The sequence below is a fragment of the Heptranchias perlo genome, chromosome 2 (genome assembly GCF_035084215.1).
Source record: "Heptranchias perlo isolate sHepPer1 chromosome 2, sHepPer1.hap1, whole genome shotgun sequence".
In the NCBI taxonomy this organism is placed as follows: Eukaryota; Metazoa; Chordata; class Chondrichthyes; order Hexanchiformes; family Hexanchidae; genus Heptranchias; species Heptranchias perlo.
Window position 1 is genome coordinate 102,072,262 of NC_090326.1, and position 12,241 is coordinate 102,084,502.

General features: G+C 41.8%; 1 protein-coding gene across 1 annotated transcript in view; it reads right to left on the bottom strand.

The window, feature by feature from the left end:
* Positions 1 to 1,836: 1,836 nt before the first annotated feature.
* znf830 (zinc finger protein 830) overlaps positions 1,837 to 12,241 on the bottom strand; it is a 96,662-nt gene continuing 86,257 nt past the window's right edge. The window contains exon 10 of the mRNA XM_068005201.1: positions 1,837 to 9,639. Within this exon, the coding sequence (XP_067861302.1) occupies positions 9,465 to 9,639 (175 nt within the window). The 3' untranslated portion in view covers positions 1,837 to 9,464. The remainder of the gene's footprint in view (positions 9,640 to 12,241) is intronic.

The following is a 12,241-nucleotide window of genomic DNA, read 5'->3' on the forward strand; positions in this document are numbered from 1 at the left end:
AAGGGATAATGTCTGTTAAGTTATGGTTGACAGTATAGGTTCAGGCATTTACTGTCCAACCCAAGTCACGACTTTAACCTATATATTAGCATTTGTAATAAACTGCGGCCAATAATTTGTGCAGTTAATCACTCCATAGCTGAACTGGATTTGCTTTAACATTAGATGGCCTGCAGCTGACAGATTGATGGAACCCTGCTGTTACGATGCAGATACTTTTTCTTGTGCCCAGGCAAGTCCACACTTCATATGATCCAAGATGTGAATTTATGCACAAAGTAATCTGGGATGCCCAGGGCGAACAATAAAGCCATTTAGTCTCTCGCAGTATGTATACTGACTGATGGGAAAATAACACTTTAACCTACTGTTTATCTCGCTCTACAAACTAAAATTAAACAAAAGCAAGAGCAAACATAGCAGATTTCACTAGATTAGAATACCTCACAGAACTCAGTCTCTTTCCAAACAATAAAGGTTCAGAATCAGAGCAGTTCGATGCAATACTTTAAACAACTGCAGTCCTTGATGAAACACTTGTACATAACAAAGATGTCACAGACTCCTGACATTTGCCTCCAACTCTGTGGCAATACTGCAAGAAGTGAACTAAGGAATGTAGGCTACTAGTCTGCGTTATATACTTCTCTACCCTTTAAAATCCAAATGGTGACAAAGGAAGATCAAAAAGATATCTTTCAAAATTAATCAAAGCTAATCCACTGTATAAACACTTCTTGCACTGATAGACCCATCAATCAAATTAAGTTTCACAGGTATCAAGGAAACCACTCTGGTACCTAGCTTAAGGCCATTCTCCACCTTCAGTGTCTGGGTGAAGAGCGATTCCCCCTACCCACAGTTAATGTCTCTTCGAAGGCCTGGTACCACAGTACATGAAATAGACTTTGAATCTGGACAGGTCACAATCTGGTCATTCACATTCATTATCTCTACCACCTGGATGGGCTGTGAGTCTTCATTCACTTGCTGAACAGTCCACCTAAACAGAGGTGAGTCATCTGCCTTTTAAGGAGCAGACTATGTACAAGCCAGTAATGTGGATTCTCTCCAGTACAGAGAACTCTAATCAACAGAGGATTTTTCTCAAATGCAGTTTGCAGAAGCCATTTTGAAGTGACCATGACAGCTTATTAAGAAAGTTTTTTTAAAAAAGCTTCCTATAACAAGTTATGTGACACACCTGCTACCAGCTTGGTAACATTGGTATTAGTAGTTATTGGTGTTGACAGGACAAGCTCCAGGTAATAGCTGCCTTGCTCAGTGCTACCTCCTTTCTGTAACAAAGCTAAGCTGGTGTAAGTCACTGACCACTTGCGTGAATTGTCAGACCTCTGACCAATGCACATCTACCTTGTCTGCTTATATACCAATTAATGCACAAAAGACAGAATGTCCCTGACCAAGCAGCAATGACACGTGAACTGTTCAACTGGTAAGGCAGCTATTTATATAAAAAAAGGAAACTACTTTCTTCTGTAACCCTTTTTTAAAACATTAAAGAACTGTGCTAGACTTTAGTATTCTTTAAATTTACTTTGTCTATATTAGTTGTTAAAATTTAAACCAAACATAATTAATGACACCATTGGGAAACTGGTTTAGAGCGAGTGATGGAGGAAGCAGTGCGAGAGAGCAGATTAACATGCAGAGTTGAAATAACAGTCGCTGAAGAGGCCTGGTTTAATGACAGTCTCACTGCTGCTAATGAAGCACCTCTAAGTCAGAATCAACCTCATTTCCTTTGGAACATCAATTTATCAGCATAAAAATAAACAGAACAGAAATGGAAAACAAAAGAGCAATTAATCATAGTTCTGTCTCATTTTTTTATTTGGAAAAAACAATATTTTATGACCTTACATCATCAGTGCAGTGAGGAATGACTGATGCTCCAGACCTGAGCTTCTTATTCCAAACTCCCCTCGGGCCTTTGTCTCCTCCCCTTCCTGTCATCAGGCCAGGTCACCTTTCATCTCTTCCCTCTCAGGTACTGTTGACTCCCTTCTCTCCTGGCAATCCCTACCCTAACTTGACACTAGTCCTCAGCCTTCGATCCCTATTCTTCAGCAAAATCTTCATTCTCTCCCACCCTGGTCATTCCCCTGGTCCAGCCCTCATCATCACTCTCCAAAGTCCAAGGTGCGCAGACTTAAGCGTACCAGGTGCACAACTGCCTTAGACATCCATTGCCAGATCTGACTCAATCAAATGAAGCTTTACTGGGCCTCGCTCCCCTCTAACAAAAACCTTCTGATTCTCTAGCATCATCTTGGAGGACAAAAAAAAATCCCTCCTTAAAAACCTCACCCTTGACCCCTCTGTTCTCCGCTAACTACCGCTCCACCATCAACCTCCCATTCTCCAAGGTCTTTGATCAAACTTGTCGCCTCCCAGATCTATGTCCATTTCACTCACAACTCCCTGTTTGAATTTCTCCAATCAGGTTTCTGTCCCTCCCACAACACCGGAACAGCCTAACCAAAGTCATGAACGTCATTGTGACTGCAATGCATTACCCTTCCTTGATCTCTCTGCAGCCTTTGATACAGCTGACCACACCTTCTTCCAACGCCTCCTTTTTTAAAAATTTATTCATGGGATGTGGGCATCACTGGCGAGGCCGGCATTTATTGCCCATCCCCAGTTGCAGTCCGTGTGGTGAAGGTTCTCCCACAGTGCTGTTAGGAAGGGAGTTCCAGGATTTTGACCCAGCGACGATGAAGGAAAGACGATATATTTCCAAGTCATAGAGTCATAGAGTTATAGAGCACGGATAGAGGCCCTTCGGCCCATCGTGTCCGCGTCGGCCATCAAGCCCTGTCTACTCTAATCCCATATTCCAGCATTTGGTCCATAGCCTTGTATGCTATGGCATTTCAAGTGCTCATCCAAATGCTTCTTGAATGTTGTGAGGGTTCCTGCCTCCACAACCCTTTCAGGCAGTGAGTTCCAGACTCCAACCACCCTCTGGGTGAAAAAGTTCCTTCTCAAATCCCCTCTAAACCTCCCGCCTTTTACCTTGAATCTATGTCCCCTTGTTATAGAACCCTCAACGAAGGGAAAAAGCTCCTTAGTATCCATCCTATCTGTGCCCCTCATAATTTTGTACACCAGTCAGGATGGTGTGAGACATGGAGGGGAACGTGCACGTGGTGTTGTTCCCATATGCCTGCTGCCCTTGTCCTTCTAGATGGTAGAGGTCGCGGGTTTGGGAGGTGCTGTCGAAGAAGCCATGGCAAGTTGCTGCAGTGCATCCTGTGGATGGTACACACTGCAGCCACGGTACACCGGTGGTGAAGGGAGTGAATGTTTAGGGTGGTGGATGGGGTACCAATCAAGCAGGCTGCTTTGTCCTGGATGGTGTCGAGCTTCTTGAGTGTTGTTGGAGCTGCACTCATCCAGGCAAGTGGAGAGTATTCCATCACATTCCTGACCTGTGCCTTGTAGATGGTGGAAAGGTTTTGGGGAGTCAGGAGGTGAGTCACTCGCCTGCAGAATAACCAGCCTCCAGCCTGCTCTTGTGGGACAGCCTATGCTGGGTTCCACCTATCCAATTATAATCAGGAGATTTTAGCCAGGGCTTCGCTTCCCACCATCTTGGGAGTCTTCCAAGGATCCAGCCTCGACCCCTCCTGTTCCTTAGCTACATGCTGCGCCTTGGTGACGTTATCTGCAGACATGGGGTCAGCTTCCACATGTGAAAACTTTTCTGACTCACTAACTACTTCCTCCCGAATGGGCGTATCTGGGCTGGAGCTTGGACAGGTAAGATGCCATGATGGAGTTGGTCAGGATGGGCAAGAGTTAGAGACAAACTCTTAGAATCCACAACTGAAAATAAAATAAGTGAGCATTTAGAAATGCTTGGGTTAATGACATGTTGATAGGGTGAGATCAAGTAAGGTGGGAGGAAGCTCATGTGGAGCATAAACACTGGCATAGACCTGTTGGGGTGAATGGTCTGTTCCTGTGCTGTAAAATTCTATTACACCCAGCTCTACCTGTCCACTGCTTTTCAGACTGTTTGTCCAAATCCAGTCTTAGCTGAGCTAAAGAATGGGCAGACTGAAGCCAGTATCATTGTCTTCGACCCCAGTACAAACACTGTACCCTCGGCGCTGACTCCATCCTCCTCTCGCCTGCTGCACTCAAAGAACACAGGAATCAGAGTGTCCCAACAAATGAAGTAAATTTAAGAGGCGCTTACAAAGTTTCTTTTATTTTACACAATGTTAAGCAAATTAGCAAAGCGAAAAAGCCAGCTGTGTCCCACATAGCATCAGTAATGTTTTTAATAAAAGACTGGCATTTATATAGTGCCTTTCACAACCTCAGGACTTCCTAAGGCGCTTTACAGTCAATTAAGTACTTTTGAAGTACAATACGTGCTGTAATGTAGGAAATGTGGCAGCCAAATTGCACAGATCAAGGTCCCACAATCAGCAATGCGATAATGACCAGATAATGTGTTTTGGTGATGATGCCTGAGGGATAAATATTGTCCAGGATACTGGGGAAAACTCCCCTGCTCTTCTTTGAACTACTGCAATGGGATCTTTTACATCCACGTGGGAGGGCAAATGGGGCCTCAGTTTAACGTCTCTTCCGAAAGACAGCACCTGCAGCAGTCCCTCAGTACTGCACTGGAGTGTAAGTTTAGATTTTGTGTTGAAGTATCTGGTGTGGGGCTTGAACCTTCTGACTCAGACAGGCGAGAGTGCTATCACTGAGCCACGGCTGATATCAAAAAAGTTACAGCACAATTAAATGCCTGAAGAATTTTACCTGAGATGGTTGTATACATCTCCATTTTCCAGCCACATGTATTCTTTTTCCTATTAATACCAGTTTCTTAATAAGGAACCGTTTGTTGTACTGCAGTGGCTTTGGTTTTACATTAGACTGTTAATTCCTACAGAATTTTGTTTTACAAGTGCATAGTAATTCCCTAATTCTCCCCACCCGCAAATCACATATTACTCCGCCATCATGCTCTTTGTGGGAGAACCTTCATCACATGGACTGCAGCAATTCAAGACGGCAGCCCACTACCACCTTCTCAAAGGCAGCTAGGGATAGACAATAAATGCCGGCCTTGCCAGCAACCCCCACATCCCAACAATGAATTGAAGAAACCTTACAATTTTTCCCTTCAAAATAGAAACTTAGAATTTCATACCTTGATGTCTGTGCTTGGCAATCTGCAGAAACCTCCAAGTCCTTTAATCAAATTTCAGTTTGACTTTTCGTTATCTCCATTCTTTGGTTGGGAACACTCTTGCTTTGAATCAGAAGGTTGTGGGTTCAAGCGCCACTCTAGGACTTGAGCACAATGTACATTGACACTTGACTCCTGCCCTCACCAACCCACACTGCTTCCCAGTCCCCCGCTACATTAAATTCAAAATTCTTGTCCTCATTTATAAATGTTGCCCTACCCTATCTCTGCAATCTCCTCCAGCACTATCTGTAACAAGGTTCCTACCTGCCAGACTCCAGTGACAAACATCTGAAAACACATCTAATATCCTGTCCCTTTATGTACGAGCACTGCGATGTCATTTACTGAACAGCATAGCGGTGCTTTAAAAATACCTTCTACAAATCCTTAAATATTTAATACTGACGTTATAGTTTACTCTGTGCAAAACTTATCAGTAACACTGTAACAAAATGACATAGCATCTTAAGCCAACTGTGTGGAAAGCCTTGGTTGAGCAATTCTATCATGTAAAGGGGTCTCAAAAAGTTCAATAAATGGACCAATTCAAATGTGCTTTAAGGCACTTCTCTACTTGATCTTGCTTCAACAATGAATGCTCTACTGATGTGTTTAGACAGAGTATCAACACTAAAAATAAAGTAGCTTAAAAGCACTAAATTCCCGTCCTCTCATGTGGAACAAAGGTAGACTAATGGGCAGCTAGCACTGCAAATTTTAAATTATGTTTGCAATAATAAACATTTCACAGTATACTTGCCAATGGGAGCAGAGATGAATGGTTTTTACCAAGTCGTACCTCATCAATATTATCTACATGCTTGGAAGTGAAAGCCTTCACATGGGTGACAATTAAAGATTTCTTCAACAAACCTAGCTATGAAATAAAACATTTACAATGGAACATAAATTCTATCTGGTTCATACATGACGATATAGGGCACGCGGTGCTGCGTTGGACTCCAGCTACCCTAATACAGACTGGGATAATAATAAGGGGCAAAGAGGGGGAGGAATTTTTGAAGTGTTTTCAGGATAACTTTCTTGACCAGTATGTTTTCAGCCCAATGAGGAAGGAGGCATTGTTGGACTTGGTTCTAGGGGAGGCGGACCAAGTGGAGCAAATGTCAGTGCAGGAGGATTCAGGGAGCAGCGATCAGAGTATCATAAGGTTTAGAATAGCTTTGGAAAAGGACACAGACCACTCTAAGGTAAAAATACATAATTGGAGGAGGGCCAATTTTAGTGGGAAGAGAACAGATCTGGCCCGGGTAAACTGGAATCAAAGATTGGCAGGCAAAACTGTAATTGAACAGTGGGCGGCCTTTAAAGAGGAGATGGTTCGGGTACAGTCTAGATACATTCCCACGAGGGAGAAAGATAGGGCAACGAAAGCCAGAGCTCCCTGGATGACAAAAGAGATAGAGAGTAAAATGAAGCAGAAAAAAGGGGCATATGACAGATGTCAAATTGATAACACAAGTGAGAACCAGGCAGAATATAGAAAGTTCAGAGGGGAAGTGAAAAAGGAAATAAGAGGGGCAAAGAGAGACTATGAGAATAGACCGGCAAGCAAAATAAAAGGGAATCCAGAAGTCTTCTACATGCATGTAAACAGTAAACGGGTAGTAAGAGGAGGGGTGGGGCGATTAGGGACCATAAAGGAGATCTACTCATGGAAGTAGAGGGCATTGCCGAGGTACTAAATTATGCTGCCAGAGTCTCAGTAAAGAAATTGAGATACTGGATGGACTAAAAATTGATAGAGGTACTAGAAAGGTTAGTTGTACTTAAAGTAGATAAGTCACCCAGTCCGGATGGGATGCATCCTAAATTGCTGAGGGAAGGGTGGAAATACGGAAGTACTGGCCATAATCTTCTAAACATTCGTAGATACAGGGGTGGTGCTACAGGACCGGAGAGTTACAAATATTACACCCTTGTTCAAAAAAGGGTATAAGGATAAACCCGGTAAAGACAGGCCAATCAGTTTAACCTCAGTGGTAGGGAAACTTTTAGAAACGATAATCCAGGACAAAATTAACAGTCATTTGGACGAGAGTGGATTGATTAGGGAAAGCAGCACAGATTTGTTAAAGGTAAATCGTGTTTAACTAAGCTGATAAGAGTTTTTTGATGAGGTAACAGAGAGGGCCGATGAGGGCAATGCAGTTGATGTAGTGTATATGGACCTTCAAAAGGCATCTGATAAAGTACCGCATGGTAGGCTTGTCATCAAGATTGCAGCCCATGGAATAAAGGGGGCAGTAGCAGCATGGATAAAGAATGGTTAAGTAACAGGAAACAGAGTAGTGGTGAATGGTTGTTTTGCTGGGACCACTGCTTTTCTTGATATACTTGGACTTGGGTGTACAGGGCACAATTTCAAAATTTGCAGATGACACGAAACTTGGAAGGGTAATGAATAGTGAGGAGGATAGTGATAGACTTCAAGAGGATATAGACACGCTGGTGGCATGGGCGGACACGTGGCAGATGAAATTTAACGCAGAAAAATGCGAAGTGATACATTTCAGTAGGAAGAACGAAGACAGGAAATATAAACTAGAGGACATAATTCTAAAAGGGGTACAGGAACAGAGATCTGGGGGTATATGTGCACAAATCGTTGAAGGTGGCAGGGCAGGTTGAGAAAGCAGTTAAAAAAGCATATGAGATCCTGGGCTTTATAAATAGAGGCATAGAGTACAAAAGTAAGAAAGTCATGATGAACCTTTATAAAACACTGGTTCGGCCACAACTGGAGTATTGTGTCCAGTTCTGGGCACCGCACTTTAGGGAAGATGTGAAGGCCTTAGAGAGGGTTCAGAAGAGATTTACTAGAATGATTCCAAGGATGATACTATGAGGGACTTTAGCTAAGTAGAGAGACTGGACAAGCTGAGGTTGTTCTCCTTGGAACAGAGAAGGTTGCGAGGAGATTTGATAGAGGTATTCAAAATCATGAAGGGTCTACACAGCATAGATAGAGAGAAACTGTTCCCGTTGGCAGAAGGGTCAAGATCCAGAGGGCATAGATTTAAATTGATTGGTTCTTTTGCCAAAGGTGACATGAGGAAATTTTTTTTTAATTTTTTTTTTTAAGCACAGCGAGTGGTTAGGGTCTGGAATACACTGCTTGAGGAGGTGGTGGATGCAGATTCAATCATGGCCTTCAAAAGGGAACTGGATAAGTACTTGAAGTAAAGTAAAAAGTTAAGTAAAAAATTTGCAGGGATAGGTTGGGGGAGTGGGACTAGCTGGATTGCTCTTGCATAGAGCCAGCGCGGACTCGATGGGCCGAATGGCCTCCTTCTGTGCTGTAACCTTTCTATGACTCTCGGAGAGTAAAACTAATCTGACTTAGATCTGCCTTACTGCTCTGCAATCCTAGGATTTGAACATTTATTTTGATTAAAATTCTTTGGCAGCAATAGAAGCCTCGAGGTGTTATTTAAAGTGAAGTTGGGCATGTCAAACCAATAACCAAACCGGTTTGTCCTCATTAATCAGAACACGCCTGCCTGGCAACAGAGTTGCTTGGTTTCAATTGGGCAAATTTTTGCCATTATTGAAATGGGCAGCTAGGTGGAATGATGCATTGAAGCAAAGCCGGAGAGGAACTGACAGAACGAGGTCATGGTACTAACAGAAAGAGGTCATGGTGTTTTACTGAGTCATGTATCCTGCAGAAAACAGCGCCAAAAGTGACTGGCTTCTGGTTGGAGGACAAGTGGTGCAGAAAACAAAATAATTCTGTCGGATATTAGTGGAACCTATTTTTTAAAATCCACTGCTCCATAAAAGAGGCTGCTTTAATCTCATCCTTTTGTTTACATCCAGCTATTAAAATATATTCCATACTGATGGCTGAATTGGAAATTCACTAATATGCTTGGTTATGAACATATATAAAGTATTACAATCTACTATTTATTAATGAACAGAAATCTCTCTATTTTAAATAATCTGAAAAACGCACTTGGATACATTTTAATGAGTTAATTTTAATGCAACCACCACAGTATGCACTTTCTGAAAAAGCTCTACTAGTTTAAAAAAAAGGAATAATTTCTCTAGGGCTTTCAGTGTCAATAGCTGATGTCCTCATAGATTTATCCAGTTCATGTGATAGCTATATCAGAAGCCAGTTTTAGATGAGCATTCATTATGCTTTGCTAGACATTTTCTTTTGAATCATGAATGGAACAGTAGAGTACTAAAGCAGGGCTCCCTTTGCTCGCCAATCTCCTGAAAGAAATTCCTGAAATTCCTCCTCTTCATCAGTGCCAACCTCATCATCACCTTGGGATTGTCTGCCTGTCAATGCTGTCAGTCGTTGTTTTACAGTCTCTTGGCAATCTCGCAAGTGCTCTACACGCCTGTAGCACATGCTGCATAAAAAGAGGAAATCATTATAATTAGAGCCAAAAATAAAACATGGAAATAGTCACCATTGAAAACAGTGTTTTTGTCATGTGAAGCAATGCATGAAACATTTATATTTGTGTATGCTGCATTGAGAAATAGGGCAGGCACCAGATGGACTATTACAATATTACCATAATGAACTAGGGGACTGTCAGGAAATGCACTAATAGACACATACTCCAACTTAAAACAATTCCTTCAGGAAAAGGGAGCAAGAACTTGGTAGAAAAAAAGAATAAAAAAACAAATTATATTTGATTCACTTTAACATCCCTTTGTTTTTATCAATTGCCTATTTTTGCCGATAAAGTGGTAACCACCTAGGAGCCATTACTAAGCCCCACAGTCTGAAGGAGCTAAATACACAGCTGATTTGCCTTGATTGCCAATGCTGTTTGGGTAATGACAATCTCGGCTCACATTGTTGAGCCCAATATCTCTTCTCGCACCAGTCCCCAGGTCAGCTCTAAAAAACTACAGAACAACAAAAACCGGGTGTCACAGGGAATCTAATTCTTTGTAATGATCGATTGCTGGACTGGGGGATGCTCTGAGAGGAGTAACTTGCTCCTTATAAACACATTCTGTAATTATACAAATACAACGAGCAGAAGGGATCTGTCAATACACTGCTGTGCTCTAGCCGGCTTTCATTACCATGGTAACCAACTGAGGTGTCACTTCTTTAAAAAAAAATGGAAAAGCTTGTGAATTTAAAATAAAATTGCTGGACTATAACTTGGTGTTGTAAAATTGTTTACAATTGTCAACCCCAGTCCATCACCGGCATCTCCACATCAAAAAAAATGGACCCAGAGCTTTTACCATAGCCATTCCCCACTCCATCACACAAATACAAGGATATTTTTGTAGTAAAATACTGGAAAGAACATTTATTTTTGTTTTGAGTTCTGATGCCTGGCATCAGTGCAAAACATTGTATACTGCATCCTGGCAGTTTAATTCATTGCATAGTTAACAAGGAACTATGCTGATTCAAATAATCTTAAACTAAAAGCTTTTTTGTGGAATTGACGCTGAATTTCATTTAAAAGAATTAAACACAAAGAAAAATCTTAAATAACACAGGGAAAGATTAGGGAAATGGGGTTAGAGTAGATGTCTCTGATGTGGATCTAGCACTTGCCCAGGCATGATGGGCTGAACAGCCTCCTTCTGTTCTGAAACTTCTAAGATTTCAACCACTGTTCAGACTTTTGTGCAGCATGTCATATATGGTCAGTGAAATGCACATAAGTTAGAAGAGGGACTTCCAATTAAAAGTGTTCACTTCCTTATGGCAAAAGATTAAAGTAAGTGATGCTAAATCAAACAACCACTTGCATTTATATATCGCCTTTAACGTAGTAAAATGTCCCCAAGATGGCTCACAGGAGAGTTATCAAACAAAATTTGACACCGAGCCACATGAGGTATTAGGATAGGTGACCATAAGCTTGGTCAAAGAGGTAGGTTTTAAGGAGCGTCTTAAGGAGGAGAGCTAGAGAGGCAAAGAGGAAGAGAATTCCAGAACTTAGGCCACAGGCAGTTGAAGGCACAGCTGGCAATGGTGGAGCGATTAAAATCTGGGATGTGCAAGAGGCTGGAATTAGAGGAGCAGAGATCTTGGAGGTTTGTAGGGCTGAAGGAGGTTACAGAGATAGGGAGTGGCGAGGTCATGGAGGGATTTGAAAACAAGGATGAGAATTTTAAAATTGAGGTTTTGCTGGATCAGGAGCCAATGCAGGTCAGCGAGCACAGGGGTGATGGGTGAACGGGACATGGTGCGAGTTAGGATACAGGCAGTAGATGAGCTCAAGTTTACAAAGGGTGCAAGGTGGAGTAAAAAAGCTGCAGTAAAAGTGAACTATCCCAAAATAAGTGTTGTTATTTCCAATTAGAACTTGCATTTATAAAGCACCTTTCACACAGGATGTCCTAAAGCGCTTCACAGCCAATGAGTACTTTTGAAATGTGATCACTGTTGTAAAGTAGAAAAACATGGCAGCTAATCTGCACACAGCATGGTCTCACAAACAGCAATGAGATAAATAATCAAATATACTGTTTTAGTGATGTTGGTTGAGGGATAAATGTTGGTCAGGTGACTGGAAGAACTCCCCTGCTCTTCTTTGAATATTGCCATGGGATCTTTTACATCCATCTGAAAGGGCAGATGGGATCTCAGTTTATCAATCTGAAAGACAGTACCTCCAACAATAGTACAGCACTCCCTCAGCAGTGCACTGAAGTGCCAGCCTTGATTATATGCTCAAGTCTCTGGAGTGGGCTTGAACCAGTGATCTTAGTCATAGCTGACACCTACCTAGAAATTTAATCTGAAATAATATTCTAATTAACAGAAAAATATAACTGTATAATAGACTGCAATATATTCTGATATCTAAATAATGTTTGTAGCAATAATAATAAAATGACACCAACAGATGAGAATATATAATTAATAAAGTAACGTGGTTAGGGCTTGAAATGTGAGGGACTGGGCTCCCAAAGTTAATATACTACTCTTTTCAAAAATTAAGAGAGCACCTTCACATTAAACCA